Here is a 16,762-nt window from a genome sequence, read left to right on the forward strand (position 1 = left end):
AGAAACTGAAACAAAATGGAGTGGAAAGTACAGGTAACTGCTTTGCCACGCATCTCCATTCTTGAATGAGCCTGAGCTCTCTGTGGCCTGCTCTCTTAACTCCGTGTCCCATTCTCAGTCCCAGTCCCAGTCCCATTCCCACTCTGATCATTCTATCTATGGCATCGTACGCTATTCCAGCCAAGCTCAATGTAAGCTTCAGGGACAGTATCTGATCATTCTCCTGAGCACTGGTCTAAACACTGACCTTGGTGAATTCAGACTTAGCTGGATCCCCCGTTTTCTTAGCAGCAGGGGAATGCTGGAGTGTTGCTGTGGGTTTGGTCCTGCCAGGTTAAATCCTGTGGTTCACCCAAGACAGAATGGCCCGCTGCTTTAGACTGCACCTTTTAGTGACTTGGCCAAAAAGAGACAAAATTTAACTGGAATTCAAACTCACTTACCTGTGTAGGAAGTCCGCGACTCTAATGCTAGATCCAGAAAATCGCTTGCCCACTTAAGCACTTACAGGTCATTCTGTTCTTTTTCCTGTGTGTGTGTGGTGTGTGGTGTGTGTGTGTGGTGTGTGTGTGTGTGGTGTGTGTGTGTGTGGTGTGTGTGTGTGTGGTGTGTGTGTGTGTTGTGTGTGTGTGTGTGGTGTGTGTGTGTGGTGTGTGTGTGTGGTGTGTGTGTGTGTGTGTGTGGTGGTGTGTGTGTTGTGTGTGTGTGGTGTGTGTGTGTGTGTGTGTGTGGGGGGGGTGTGGTATGTGTGTGTGTGTGTGGGGGGTGTGGTGTGTGTGGGTGTGTGTGTGGTGTGTGTGGGTGTGTGTGTGTGTTGTGGGTGTGTGTGTGTGTGTGTTGTGTGTGTGTGTGTGGTGTGTGTGTGTGGTGTGTGTGTTGTGTGTGTGTGTGTGGTGTGTGTGTGTGTGTGTGTGTGGGGGGGGGTGTGGTATGTGTGTGGTGTGTGTGGGGGGGGTGTGGTGTGTGTGGGTGTGTGTGTGTGGTGTGTGTGGGTGTGTTGTGGGTGTGTGTGTGTGTGTGTGGTCTGTGTGTGTGGTGTGGGTGTGTGTGTGTGTGGTGTGGTGTGTGTGTGTGGTGTGGTGTGTGTGTGTGGTGTGTGTGTGTGTGTGTGTGTGGGGGGGGTGTGTGTGTGGTTGAGTGTGTGTGTGGTGTGTGTGTGTGGTGTGTGTGTGTGTGGTGTGGGGTGTGTGTGTGTGGTGTGTGTGTGTGTGTGTGGTGTGTGTGTGTGTGTGTGTGTGTGGGGGGGTGTGGTGTGGGTGTGGTGTGTGTGTGTGTGTGTGTGGTGTGTGTGGTGTGTGTGTGTGTGGTTGAGTGTGTGTGTGGTGTGTGTGTGTGGTGTGTGTGTGTGTGGGGTGTGTGTGTGTGGTGTGTGTGTGTGTGGTGTGGTGTGTGTGGTGTGGTGTGTGTGTGTGTGGTGTGTGTGTGTGATTGTGTGTGTGTGGTGTGGTGTGGGGTGTGTGTGTGGTGTGTGTGTGTGTTGTGTGTGTGGTGTGTGTGTGTGTGACTGTGTGTGTGTGTGTGGTGTGTGTGACTGTGTGTGTGTGGTGTGTGTGTGTGTGACTGTGTGTGGTGTGTGTGTGTGTGACTGTGTGTGTGTGACTGTGTGTGTTGAGTGTGTGTGGTGTGTGTGTGTGTGGTGTGTGTGTGTGTGTGTGTGTGGTGTGTGTGTGACTGTGTGTGGTTGTGTGTGTGTGTGCGTGTGGTGTGTGGTGTGTGTGTGTGTGGTGTGTGTGTGTGGTGTGGGTGTGTGTGCGTGTGGTGTGTGTGTGTGTGGTGTGGGTGTGTGTGGTGTGTGTGTGTGGGTGTTGTGTGTGTGGTGTGTGTGTGTGTGGTGTGTGTGTGTGTGGTGTGTGTGTGTGGTGTGGGTGGTGTGGGTGTGTGTGCGTGTGGTGTGTGTGTGTGTGTGGTGTGTGTGTGTGGGTGTTGTGTGTGTGGTGTGTGTGTGTGTGTGTGGTGTGTGTGTGTGTGTGTGGTGTGTGTGTGTGTGTTTTCCCCCTTTGTCCCATCTCTTGTTAAATGCTGAGCATCCGTAATATCTTCCAGTGTTGCCAAAGGGCCTGCAACCAAAACTTTCACTTGTCACAGATGGTGCCTGACCTTCCGAATGTTTCCTCTATTCTCTGTTTCTGTTTCAGACGTCCAGCAGCTGCAATTTTCTGCTTGTTGTCCATGAACAGTTACTGCGTTACACAGCTTTGTTGTTCCTGTTGGTGAAAGGAGTCAAGCTGATAACTAACTAAGCAATTGTTTCATTGACAGTGTGGGAGACCGGTGGAGACTGCTCGTTGCCTTGATTGTGGTGCATTGATTGGTGGAAACCAGCACAAACCTGTTTCTGGATTTAATATTTCAGAAAAGTATGTATATTTTTATTTGATAATTTTAGCAGCTTTGAAAAGAAAAAGAAAGACTTGCATTCATATAGTGCCTTTCACAACCACTCGATGTCCCAAAGCATTTACAGTCAATGAAGTACTTTTTGAAGTGTAGTCACTGTTGTAATGTAGGAAACGCAGCAGCCAATTCGCGCACAGCAAGCTCCCACAAACAGAAATGTGATAATGACCAGATAATCTCTTTTTTTTTTAATGATATTGATTGAGGGATAAACACTGGCCACAACACCAGGAATAACTCCCCTGCTCTTCTGCAAAATAGTGCCGCCGGATCTTTTACATCCACCTGAGAGAGCAGACGGGGCCTCGGTTTAACGTCTCATCCGAAAGACGGCACCTCTGACAGTGCAGTGCTCCCTCAGCACTGTACTGGAGTGTCAGCCTAGATTGTGTGCTCAAGTCCCTGTAGTAGGGACTTAAACCCACAACTTTCTGTTCCAGAAGTGAGGGTGCTACCAACTGAGCCACTGGCTGACACTGTAAACTTTGTTTTTACACTGTGAACCTGCCCAATACAAATGGTGGTTGCGCTGACACAAAACTGGTTGTACAAAGCCATGGCGAAGTACAGTGTGAATGCCAACCGAGCAGGTTCTCCCCCACCCCCCTCACCACCTTTTCCATTGGCAGTGTGGGCAACTGCAACTAAGGCTGAGGGAAGGAGGCTGGCCAATCTTACTAATGATCAGCCACCAACTTTGTAGTTTACATTTACAAATACTCTGTATAGGGGAAAGGTAGCCAGCCACTGGCCTTCTCTCCAGCTATAATTTTGGAAGGAAGAAAGATGTGGTAAATTCTGCTGCATGATGAGGCACTGCCGACTATTAAAAGCAGCAATGTGGTGCCAGCAGACACTTGCGGTTTTGAGTGAAATCTGGACTGACCCCAGACAGCAATTAAAATTTAGGCCAGTGCGGGAAGTCGGTTAATTCACTTTAGGTCACTCCCTGTGCAGAGCAGAACTCCAGGAATTTCTCGGCTCAATTGCTGTATGTTTTTTCCTAGTCACGGGGATCGAACTCAGACCGGTCACATCTTGGGATCTGTCTCAAAGAGAAATCAAGTTGTCGCACCCGATCGGCAGATGACTCCTGTTGCTTTCTTGTTACTGCGAGCACTGACACATGTGGCAATGATGCTCGGGACAGTTCAGCATCAGCAGGTAAACTGTAAATGTTTTTATGAAACTAAATCATTTGAACCCGAAAATTTTACAGTGCAATAATACCATATTCATATCTATAATCAATAATATATTTAAAAAATCACATCTGCGTGCACTTCCTCTCAACTTTTTCCATCATAAAGTTCTATGTCCACATTTATGACAAACTGCCTAAAACTTGTCATGCTGTAATTACACACTTCCCCCAATAGCGGTGCTGTAGCGCCACCGCTGACAGGAGGCTATAATTACAGCATGACAAGTTTCCATTACTTCCCCTTCTGCTTGAACCCTGCTTCAGTTAATAACTACTCCTGATCTTGACCCTCTGTGTGGAATGCCATGGAAAAGCAATATCATATTCAATCTTTTCTTCACTCTTTTGGGTTCTTTTTATCATTCTTTCAAAATAAATGGTTAATGCCTCCACTAAAATAATGGCCAAGGGAATTTCACATGAATGTGTTAAGTGCTCAAATGTTATTATCGCAGAGTATAATTTGCAGGCTATCATTTTTAATCTGTCATCTACAATAACTTCTAAAGCCAAGTAAATCTAAATCTTCTAAATCTAAAAGGACTAAGAGTGTTAAAAAAACAAGCCTGAAGGCTTTGTGTCTTAATGCGAGGAGCATTCGAAATAAGGTGGATGAATTAGCTGCGCAAATAGATGTAAACGGATATGATGTAATTGGAATTACAGAGACATGGCTCCAGGGTGACCAAGGCTGGGAATTCAACATCCAGGGGTATTCAATATTCAGGAAGGACAGGCAAAAAGGAAAAGGAGGTGGGGTAGCATTGGTTAAAGAGGAGATTAATACAATAGTAAGGAAGGATATTAGCTCTGATGATGTGGAATCTGTATGGGTAGAGCTGAGAAATACCAAGGGGCAGAAAACATTAGTGGGAGTTGTATACAGACCCCCAAGCAGTAATGCTGAGATTGGGGATGGCATTAAACGGGAAATTAGAGACGCATGCAATAAGGGCACAGCATAGAAACATAGAATATAGGAGCAGAAGTAGGCCATTCAGCCCCTCGAGCCTGCTCCGCCATTCAATGCGATCATGGCTGATCATCCAAATTCAGTACCCGGTCCCTGCTTTCTCCCCATACCCCTTGATCCCTTTAGCCTTAAGAAATATATCCAACTCCTTCTTGAATATATTTAATGAACTGGCCTCCACCGCCTTCTGTGGTAGAGAGTTCCACAGGTTCACCACTCTCTGGGTGAAGAAATTCCTCCTCATTTCTGTCCTAAATGTCCTACCCTTTATCCTTAGACTGTGTCCCCTGGTTCTGGACTCCCCGACCATCGGGAACATCCTTCCTGCATCTAGTCTGTCCAGTCCTGTCAGAATTTTATAGGTTTCAGTGAGATCACCTCTCATTCTTCTAAACTCCAGCGAGTACAAGCCCAATCGACCCAATCTCTCCTCATACGTCATTCCTGCCATCCCAGGTATCAGCCTGGTGAATCTTTGCTGAATTCCTTCCATGGCAAGAACATCCTTCCTCAGATAAGGCGACCAAAACTGCACACAATACTCAAGATGTGGTCTCACCAAGGCCCTGTACAACTGCAGCAAGACATCCTTGTTCCTGTACTCAAACACTCTCGCTACGAAGGCCAACATACCATTTGCCTTCTTAGCAGTTATCATGGGTGACTTTAATCTACATATAGATTGGGCTAACCGAATTAGTTACAATACTGTGGAGGAGGAACTCCTAGAGTGTATACGGGATGGTTTCCTGGACCAATATGTCGAGAAACCAACTAGAGATCAGGCCACCTTAGACTAGGTATTATGTAATGAGAAAGGATTAATTAGCAATGTTGTTGTGCGAGGCCCCTTGGGGAGGAGCGATCATAATATGATAGAATTCTTCATTAAGATGGAGAGTGAAGTAGTTGACTCAGAGACTAGGGTCCTGAATTTAAATAAAGGAAACTACGATGGTATGAGGTGTGAGTTGGCTAGGATGGATTGGGTAACGTTACTTAAAGGGTTGACGGTGGATAGGCAATGGCAAACATTTAAAGATCGCATGGATGAACTACAGAATTTGTTCATCCCTGTTTGGCATAAAAATAAAACAAAAAAGGTGACTCAACCGTGGCTAACAAGGGAAATGAGGGATGGCATAAGATCCAATGAGAAGACATATAAATTGGCCAGAAAAAGCAGCAAACCTGAGGATTGGGAGCAGTTTAGGATTCAGCAAAGGAGGACAAAGGGATTAATTAAGAGGGGGGAAATAGAATATGAAAGTAAGCTTGCAGGGAACATAAAAACTGACTGTAAAAGCTTCTATAGATATGTGAAGAGAAAAAGATTGGTGAAGTCAAGCGTAGGTCCCTTGCAGTCAGAATCAGGGGAATTTATAATGGGGAACAAAGAAATGGCTGACCAATTAAATACATACTTTGGTTCTGTCTTCACAAAGGAGGACACAAATAACCTTCCAGAGATGTCGGGGAACATAATGTCTAATGAGAGGGAGGAATTGAATGAAATCAGTATTTGTAGGGAAATGGTGTTAGGGAAATTGACGGCATTGAAGGCCAATAAATTCCCAGGGCCTGATAATCTACATCCTAGGTGTTGTATCCGTGTGTTAATAGAGACACTGACGGCAGGAGTTGGTTTCACAGGTGTTTACTGAACAAAGTCTGGAGGTCAACTAACTGATACAACACAATATACAGGCTTATTTAGCCCTAGTGGCCACCACCGGCATTACAGTACACAGGGGGCTCTTAAAGGCACATACACTACAATTCCTCCCCTTTTAGCCAACCAGTACATAATATTTTAAGTAATCATTAATTACATGTTACAAGAACAATAATCTACACATTGCTGCAGTTAATCAATTATAAGTCAGTCTCTCTGGAGGCTTCCTGACTCGGTCCGGATAACGCCTCGGTGGTGTAGTAGTTTCTGGTGGTGTAGTAGGTTCTTTTGGCAAGGCTGATTCGGCTTGAATGCCAGTGTCGGGTTCATCTGGTTCCAGTATCACCGGATCGGAGGTAGATACTATGGGTATCTCTACTTCATCATTAGGCGTATAGAGTTGTGGTGTAGGTTGTCCCTTTTCGGATGACTCTATGATCTGGTCAGCATGGTGCCTTATTATGCTTTCTCCAATGTCCACGGTATACATCAGCAGTCCTAGTCGTGTGCAAATAGTTCCAGGCTGCCATTTTTCGGTACGGTAGTCCCGGGCCAAAACTTGTTGACCTATCTGGAAGGTTCTAGTTGGCCTTTCATTCATGCCTTGAAATGCCGGTTCTCCACGTCCCTTCTGATGTTTGGCTTGATCAAATCCAGCCGGCATCTTAGGCTTCTATTGAAGAACATCATGGCGGGAGTTTGGTTTGTAACCATATGTGTTGCATTCCTGTATGCAAACAAGAAGTTATCTACCTTATGCTGAAGTTTTATCTCTTCATTTCCCATGGCCTTTATGGCCTTCTTGAAGGTCTGGACAAACCTTTCAGCCAATCCATTGGTGGCGGGATGGTATGGGGCTTTTATGACCGCTTCAATTTTTTCAGGTGATTTATGCAACCCTTCCTTGTTAATTATGTGGCCACAATATGATATTTGTTTCTGGAAAAATTCGCACTTGGGGCGATTTGCTCGTAGGCCCCGTTCTCTCAGCCTAGTGAGCACCTGCTCCAAATTGGCAAGGTGCTCGTTGTCGTCTTCTCCTGTTACAAGGATGTCGTCTAGGTAGCATTGAGTCCCCGGAATCCCTTGGCGGACTTGCTCCATAGCTCTTTGCCAGATAACTGGAGCTGATGCTACTCCGAAAACCAGTCGATTGTACTGGTACAGGCCTTTGTGTGTATTTATCGTGAGACACTTTTTAGAGGCCTCTTCAACCTCCATCTGTAGATATGCCTGTGCCAAGTCAATTTTGGTGAAACGTTTCCCTCCGGATAGTGAGGCGAAAATATCTTCTATCCTCGGAAGAGGACACTGTACCGTGTGAAGGACCGGGTTTACAGTCACCTTGAAGTCTCCACAGATGCGAATTTTTCTCTGTTCTTCAGATTTATCATTATTCAACGTTTTCTTCATGACCGGGACGATGGGTGTTGCCCACTCGCTCCAATCTATCTTGGATAATACGCCTGCCTTCTCCAAATTCTCCAGCTCTGCCTCGACTGCTGGACGAATTGCGTATGGCACCGGCCTTGCCTTAAAAAACTTGGGAATTGCCGCATCTTCCACTTTTATTGAGGCGGTGATGCCTTTCAAGGTTCCTAGTTTCTCTTGAAACGCTTCCTTGGCGTTGGCCAAGATGTCTTTTAATCATTCAGGTATGACGTCATCATTTTTTTTCTTACTGGTCACCGTCGGTGCCTGAATGGAGTGCCAGTCTAAACGTATCTTCCTGATCCATTCACGTCCCAACAGCGGTGGACCACCATCTTGTAGAACGTATAAATACAACTTCTGTATTTCCTTGCCGTTGTATACAACAGGCACCCTTATTTTTCCTTTGGGGTATACTTTCTGTCCCGTATATGTTTTCAAGATAATGGATGTGTCTATGCAGAAATAGCCGCTCGTAATCCCGTCGATTTATGACGGTCAGAGCTGATCCTGTATCTAGCTCCATTTGAACTGGGGACCCCGCTATCGTGAGGGTAACCCAAATGGTCTGGTAATCTTCTTTGGCAATTACATTATGTAATTTGAGACAGCTTAGTCTCTTGTTTCCGGAGTCGCTATCGCCCTTCTGGTCTTCGAAGCTATTGTCCGTCATCATTTGTACTTTTCTGTACTTTTCCTTATTGATTTTTTTCCTGTCCGTGGATTTTTTTTGTCCAGATCGGCATACACGTGCAATGTGTCCAATCTTTCCGCATTGCCTGCATGCTTTGTCCTTGAACCAGCAGTCCTTCTGGTCATGGGTTGTTCTGCCACAGCGATAACATCTTTCAAATCCCCGTGTCATTTCATGAGTGCCGTATTCCTGTGGCTTTTGCTGTATCTCTGCAGCTCCTCTTGCGGCTGCTTCGTATGATACAGCCATACTGAAAGCCTTGTCCAGTGTCAAATCTTTCTCAGAAAGCAGCCTTTTCTGTGTTCCTTCACTTAGGAGACCGCAGACGAATTTGTCTCGACGAGAATCTGCCAGTCCTGCCCCGAATTGGCAGTGCTTTGATAGCTTTCTTAATTTGGTGAGGTAATCAGTGTTACTTTCATTCTTGTGCTGATTCCTCTTGAAGAATTTGAATCATTCTGCTATCAGCAGTGGTGTTGGGTTTAAGTGCTCCTGTAGGGTATCAACAATCTCCTTAAAATTCTTGTCCTTTGGTTTGGCTGGAGTGATTAAGTTTCGTAACAGCCCATATGTCTTTGCGCTCATTAGATTTAGAAGTACTGACGCCTTTTTATCATTTTCTATTCCATTTGCTGTGCAATATACCTCCACTCTTTCCACATATGTGGTCCAATCCTCTATATCGTTATCGAAAGCATCAATATTGCCAGCCTTAGGCATCCTGGGAAAAAAATGGCGCTTCCCGCGCTTTCCTTTCTTCCCTGCAGAAAAAAAATGGCGCTTCCCGCGCTTTCCCGCCGCTGCTGCTGCTGACAACGCTGTTTTCCGTGGTTTTTTTATTTACAGGTGGAGACTCGTTCCCGCCGGACTCTCTGGGACTTTCCCCCCCCCCCTCTGCTTGGTCCGAACGCCGACCTGCTTTGCAGCGCCGGCCGTCTCCCGAGTGCTCCCCCCCTATGTTTCTGTTTGCCTCCGCCTTCGCTGCTCGGCCTCGCTGCAGAGCCAGCTGATGGAGCCCCAGCCCGCCGCCCAGGAAGGATTATTGCAGTACCTGCCACCAGCTCGGCTAGCTGGTGAAACCACAGTTTTTTGTTTTTTTTCTTGCTTTTCTTCGACTTTGGACGTCTGAGGATCGATGTCCTTGAGGTGCTGCCGAATTGCAGGTAAGTCCGTTTCCAATTCGTCGCCACTGTTGTATCCGTGTGTTAATAGAGACACTGAAGGCAGGAGTTGGTTTCACAGGTGTTTACTGAACAAAGTCTGGAGGTCAACTAACTGATACAACACAATATACAGGCTTATGTAGCCCGACTGGCCACCACCGGCAGTACAGTACACAGGGGGCTCTTAAAGGCACATACACTACACTAGGGTACTTAAGGAAGTGGTCCAAGAAATAGTGGATGCATTGCTGATTATCTTCCAAAATTCTATAGACTCTAGAATAGTTCCCATGGATTGGAGGGTAGCTAATGTAACCCCACTATTTAAAAAAGGTGGTAGAGAGAAAACGGGGAATTATAGACCGGTAAGCCTGACATCAGTAGTGGGGAAAATGCTAGAGTCCATTATAAAGGATGTAATAGCAGAGCACTTGGAAAACAGTGACAGGATTGGACAAAGTCAACATGGATTTACAAAAGGTAAATCATGCTTGACTAATCTACTGGAATTTTTTTAGGATGTAACTGGTAGAATAGTTAAGGGAGAACCAGTGGATGTGGTGTATTTGGACTTTCAGAAGGCATTCGATAAGGTCCCGCATAAGAGATTGGCATGCAAAGTTAAAGCACATGGAATTGGGGGTAAGGTACTGACTTGGATAGAGAACTGGTTGGCAGACAGGAAGCAAAGAGTTGGAATAAATGGGTCTTTTTCCGAGTGGCAGGCAGTGACTAGTGGGGTACCGCAGGGATCAGTGCTAGGACCCCAGCTATTCACAATATATATTAATGATCTAGACGAGGGAACTAGATGTAATATCTCCAAGTTTGCAGACGACACGAAGCTGGGTGGGCATGTGTGCTGTGAGGAGGATGCCGAGAAACTCCAGTATGATTTGGACAGGCTGGGTGATTGGGCAGATGCAGTATAATGTGGATAAATGCGAGACTATCCACTTTGGTGGAAAAACAGGAAGATAGATTATTATCTGAACGGCAATAGATTGGGAAAAGGGGAAGTGCAATGAGACCTGGGTGTCCTTGTGCACCAGTCGCTGAAGGTAAGTATGCAGGTGCAGCAGGCGGTTAAGAAGGCAAATGGTATGTTGGCCTTCATAGCGAGACGATTCGAGTACAGGAGCAAGGATGTCTTGCTGCAGTTCTACAGGGCCTTGGTGAGACCACACCTTGAGTATTGTGTGCAGTTTTGGTCGCCTTATCTGAGGAAGGATGTTCTTGCCATGGAGGGAGTGCAGCAAAGATTCATCAGACTGATATCTGGGATGGCAGGAATGACTTATGAAGAGAGATTGGGTCGATTAGGCTTATATTCACTAGAGTTTAGAAGAATGAGAGGGGATCTCATTGAAACTTATAAAATTCTAACAGGACTAGACAGACTAGATGCAGGAAGGATATTCCCAATGGCGGGGGAGTCCAGAACCAGGGGTCACAGTCTAAGGATATGGGGTAAGCCATTTAGGACAGAGATGAGGAGGAATTTCTTCACCAAAAGAGAGTGGTGAACCTATGGAATTCTCTACCACAGAAGGCAGTTGAGGCCAATTCATTAAATATATTCCAGAAGGAGTTGGATATATTTCTTAAGGCTAAAGGGATCAAGGGTATGGGGAGAAAGCAGGGACAGGGTACTGAATTTGGATGATCAGTCATGATCTCATTAAATGGCGGAACAGGCTTGAGGGGCCGAATGGCCTACTCCTGCTCCTATTTTCTATGTTTCAAGTATGTGATAGCCATAGAAAGTGGTCAAAACAGAGTAATAATTTGTCATTTACAATGTCTGGGTGTGGTGAAGGTTTGCAGATCCCCTGTCATTCAAAGGCGTGGTCTGATGTGATTAAATCCCTGTGTTGAAAAGGGGAACAGTTGAAAACTCTTGCTTTGTGAACACATTTTATATAAAATTGAAACCACCAAAATTCTGTCAATTTATTTCTTATGTAGATCATTGGAGAAATAATTCGTCCACGGGTACAGAATGTGTCAGAGTTTTTGTGGCACCATCTTGGAAAAGATCTGGATCAGCTTGGAAAGTCACTGGGGAAAAACATTGATGACACAGCCACCTGTATTCATCTGGTTATTGACAATCTGCTGAATCAGCCTCAAGGTAACGGTGGGGTGTCTTGTGCAGTACACAGGACTCTTTACTCATGCCATCAGTCGAGCACAATGGGTGCTGGAGACATGTGAAGAGCCCTCAGAAATATTTTGACTTGTCCTGTCACTTTAAAGAATAGTCTTTTCATTTGCAACCTTTGGTGCTTTTTGGGCTTTCGGTTGTGTTTTATGCAACCTATAATTACTGTTTTTATTAAAATACCGATATTCAGTCTGTTCATTTTCTCACGAGAGTGATTGTCATAGATTTAAATCAGTTTGAGTAAAAGTAGAACGAAAACAGCACTCTGAAAGAGAGGGTGAGATGCAGCTACACTCAACCCCACCGAAGCTTGCAGAGTTACAGGGTGTGTCCATGATAAACAGGCCTTTGGTGCTGGGGGGGTGGGGGACATCTGGGGTACCCCCAGCAGAAGGAGCGACCCAGATGGGACTCACTTGCACCAAGAGTGGAGTCCAGTACACCTCTCCTCCCTCAACATATGGAACAGGTCACCTTTAGTGTGGGGGTGTGGCACAGCATTGGGAGGCTCACCCTTGGCCCCATCCCTTCTGACACAGGTCCCCAGGTAAGAGGCAGAGGTTCTGCCCCCTACTAGACCTCACAGACGCTTTCAGCTGCAAGGTATTCATATATGGAGGTTTATCTCCAATTATAATGGCTTAACCTGTTTGAAACAGTTTGATGTGGACACATTGCACGTGGCAAAAGGTTACTTTTTGTACAGCCTGTGTGCAGCTCGGAAAATGTAAAGCTTTTTAAAATTCCATAGACTGACACGGTACACTTTCAGGAATATTCACGTCAATCATAAGCCAGTCTCTCAAAAGTATATTACGCACACCTTGTGTTTCTGCAAGTCTGCAGTTTAATTTATCTATTGCCATAATATGTACGGTTTACAACTTAGAAACTATTAACCAGTTGTTCCCCGAGAGTCGTCCAATAACAATCAATTGAGGGGGGGCAGGTTATCAATCCATGGGAAATTAATTTACCTGGTGAACTTTAAACTCAATTTTATCCTTTTCTGTGACATTATTTGCCCAGAACGCCCAGTAAACTGGGATGAACGCCTGTCATCAAAGCAAGCCAGAAATGCATGGGAGAGCCAGTTCATCAAAGCTCTTATTTCTCCATTGTTAAAGGTTAGTTGAACTACTGTATGAAGTGTTCCTTTCTCATGCCCAGGTGTGGTAAATGTGCTCATCATTGCAACACTTGTTTTCATCCTTTGGACTTCCAGAACTATTTTCAGTAGATAGAAGTGAAGTTAGAAACATCAGCATTTTTATAGTGCCCCTCACATGCAGGAAGATAGCATAGAGTGCTTTAAAGCAAGGATGCAAAGGTAGAGGAGGAGCATGGGAAAAGCGGAGAAGGCATGGCGAGGCTAGGATGTGGAGTCGAAGGCATGATCGCAGAGGGACACTTTGAGGAGGTTTTTGAATGCAGAATTAATGATTTGAAAATTAGCTTCAGCTAGTTGTATCTTTAAAGGAATCACTTTATCAGTAACTTGTCTGCCTTGGCTCAGTGGTAGCAACTCTTGCCTCTGAGCCAGAAGGCCGTGGGTTCATAGCCTCACTTCAGAGTCGTGACCACATAATCTAGGCTCCCACTTCAGTGCAGTACTGCGGGGGTGCTGCCTTTTGGATGATATATTAAACTGAGGAAAAAGCAAAATACTGCGGATGCTGGAAATCTGAAATAAAAACAGAAAATGCTAGAAATATTCAGCAGGTCAGGCAGTATCTGTGGAGAGAGAAACAGAGTTAATGTTTCAGGTCGATGACCCTTCTATTAAACTGAGGCCCTGTCTGTTCTCTTAGATTGACATAAAAGATCCCAAGGCAAAATTAGAAGAACAATCCTGGTCAATATTTATCCCTCAACCAACATCACTAAAACAGATAATCTGGTCATTTATCTCATTGATCTTGCTGTGAGTAAATTGGCTGCCACTTTTGCCTTTAATACAACAGTGCCTACACTTCAAAAATTGCTTAATTGGCTGTGAAGTGCTTTGGGATGTCCTGAGGATGTGAAAGGTGCTATATAAATGCAAATTCTTTTTGTCTCTGTGAAGCGGAGTGGCCAGAACACATAACTAGCCAGATCCATCCACATATTTGACATGAGTTGGCCAGCTTTCGTTAGGGACATTGGAGGAAATTAATTAGGTCAAAGATTGCTTGGGCAAGTCTCTCTTCAAAATATTAATATTAACAAGACTGGGGAAACATTAATTGGGGGTAATTTTCATCTTCATGGCTCGGGCAGTAAACTGGGGCAGCGGATTGCCTGCCCATCATGGAAGCCACCTGACTTTAGTTTCCATTGATTTCAGTTGTTTACCACCCAAGCGGTGATTGTAAAGATTACCCCCTTTCTCTCTGATGTCTGAACCATCAAAACAGTTATTGTCTCAACATTAACATCTGTGATATGAATGGCTTTGCTGTGGCATAAATCACAACCCTACCTGCTCAACTTTAGTTCTGAATTGACATCTGGGATCCATGTGGTTGCCATGAACCATGCCACCCTCTTTCAACATTGCATCGTGAAGTCTACAGCTCTTTTATCCAAAAGCTGAGTCATGCAAGGAACTGTGTAGGAAGTACATTCTAAAAAAGGGCATAACACTTTGTGAACTGGTTCTATTTTGATTGTACTTTTAGTTTCTTTCTGTGTCTCACTGCTTCTGTGTATGATCTTACTTGTAAATAAATCTAACTCTTATTTTTAGCCTATACACATTGATCTGACAGTGTGAGATTTACCACTTTGTGGAGAAGACCAGGCTGTGGTAGACAACCCACGTGATCTCCGTTGCCCTATATACCATATTTAGGGGTAATTATTCATCCTGGACATGCTATCCCAGACACTGCAGGTATAAAGGTGCAGAATCATCAGTTTGTAGGATATCTAGTCTGCTTTCATAAACAACTTTTTGCTGTGAACCCAAGACATAAGTGTTGGGAGAAAGGACAGACCATGACCGACATGAATCAACTGAGCCGCCTGCGGGTGGCACTGTCCAGGGAGAGTATAAATACTCGGGCACGGGCCCAGCTTGCGCAGGACATTCTTAACAGGAACTAGTGAAGGACACAACTAGACCTCCATGTTGTAAAACAGTTGATTAAAGCTTTATTTAACGCTTAGACCAAGTAGTTTTCTTACATCAGTGACACTGTTGAATTTTATTCTATTTTAGATGTTTTTAAAAATTCTATTTAAGTGAGTTAAAAAACCTACTCACCAAGCAGTAAGTAATTATTAAAATGTTTTCCCGCTCTCCCCCCACCCCCACAAAGCAGTTCACACTTCTATCCTGTGGGGTGCTGGTGAATGTTCAGGTTATGGAGCCAGTAAACGAGGAGGATTTCCCCCTGTTATTTTTTTCTAATTCACAGGAGCTTGATGAAAGGTTGTCGGATGTCGGCAGCCAGATGAGTTCCGATGACAGAATCGGCAGGAGCTCCGTTGTTAAAATGCTGTATGGAGACCCATCGGATCTGCTGACGTTTCCTCAGGAAGTTTTGGACTGTTCCTCTGCCTGGAAATGTCCGCGCCGAACATGTGTAGAGAGCTTTACTCACGTAGTGGAGCAAAAGGGTGGGAAGAGACTGACGCCCATCCTGTGGCAATTTCTTCAAAAGGTATTTTTAAGTGTTGTTTAGCAGTGACCATTTATCAGCAGAACAGATCTTAAAATAATGCGCCCCCCTCTGCAATAAAGAGCTCCGTTGACATAATCACCAGGGGAGTGTTCCCAGTGAGAACGAAAGAGCAACAGAATGTTTAAGCAGTAGAAATGTATTTTTTTATGTGGCCTCAAACAGTAGAATACAAGTCAGAAACAGGTCCAGCTCTTGAAGGAATACAGCGAATCATGTTCACCACACAAGCCAGCAACCTGTGCCACAGGTCCACTATTCTCTGGGAGAAGAAGAACCGTCTAATATCCAAACTAGTTCTGCCATCATGTAAACTGTAACCATGACCCCTGGTCTTCCCTAACCTATCCAGTTGAAATAATTAGTCCACATTAACTTAATCTCGTCCCTTCATTATTTTATAAACCTCAATCAAATTGTCACTGAGTCACTGCTTTTCTAAAGCACAGGAAACTCTTTTTTATCCGGCACCGACAGGACCGGCGTGGTGCCGGTTGATCAAAAAGTCCGGATTACAGAGAGGTATACTTACCAAGGTACGAGAGCCCCGTACACGGCCACAGGTGCAGGAGCCCCGGTTACACGGCACTTGTGCAGGAGTCCCGGTTACACGGCCACAGATCCAGGAGTCCCTGTTGCACGGCCACAGATCCAGGAGTCCCTGTTGCACGGCCACAGGTGCAGGAACCCCGGTTACACAGTCACAAATCCAGGAACCCCGGTTACACGGCCACAGGTGCAGGAACCCCGGTTACACGGCCACAGATCCAGGAACCCCGGTTACACGGTCACTAATATATAGTAAAACTTACCTGAACCTAGTCCTGAATTTTGCCGGTTAAGAGAGATTTCCGGATATTTAGGTGCCGGTTAAAAGAGAGTTTCCTGTATATAGATCCAGCTCTTTGAGCCCATCTGGATAAATAAGATGTTTTAAACTGGGAATTAATTTTGTGGCACTCTTCTGTACCCTGCCCAAAGGCTCAATATTTCCCACCATGTGGGGAGATCAAAATTGGACACAGTATTCTAACTGAAGCCTAACCAAGGTCTTGTACAAGGACAAGATGATATGCTTTGTTTTGTATTGAATTTTCTTGTGAATACAACCTAGAACCCTGTTTGCTTTAGCGATAACCTCACAGCGCTGGTTATGAACCTTGAGAGATATGCACTATAACACTCGGATCTCTCTCTTTCACTGCTAGGTTCAATTCTGTTCCTTGTCGGGTGTGTGTATATTTAGCATTGGACCTGTCCATGTGCATAACCCAACACTTTCCTAAGTTAAACATAATTTTCCAAACACATAGAATGGTTACAGCCTGTGCTGGCTCTCTGCACGAGCACCTCAGCTAGTCCCACTCCCCCGCCCTTTCCCCATAGCCCT

The 16,762-nt window shown here is 45.1% G+C and overlaps 1 protein-coding gene across 1 annotated transcript in view; it reads left to right on the forward strand.

The window, feature by feature from the left end:
* The window catches only part of LOC147102854 (E3 ubiquitin-protein ligase rnf213-alpha-like), a 175,188-nt gene that overhangs the window by 142,741 nt on the left and 15,685 nt on the right, over window positions 1-16,762 (forward strand). The window contains 5 exon segments of the mRNA XM_085963739.1: window positions 2,260-2,357; window positions 3,405-3,561; window positions 11,506-11,671; window positions 12,734-12,831; window positions 15,109-15,354. Of these exon segments, the coding sequence (XP_085819865.1) occupies window positions 2,260-2,357; window positions 3,405-3,561; window positions 11,506-11,671; window positions 12,734-12,831; window positions 15,109-15,354 (765 nt within the window).

This window comes from Somniosus microcephalus, chromosome 21 (assembly GCF_052327205.1).
Source record: "Somniosus microcephalus isolate GS21.2 chromosome 21, FLI_Smic_1.0, whole genome shotgun sequence".
Taxonomy (NCBI): Eukaryota; Metazoa; Chordata; class Chondrichthyes; order Squaliformes; family Somniosidae; genus Somniosus; species Somniosus microcephalus.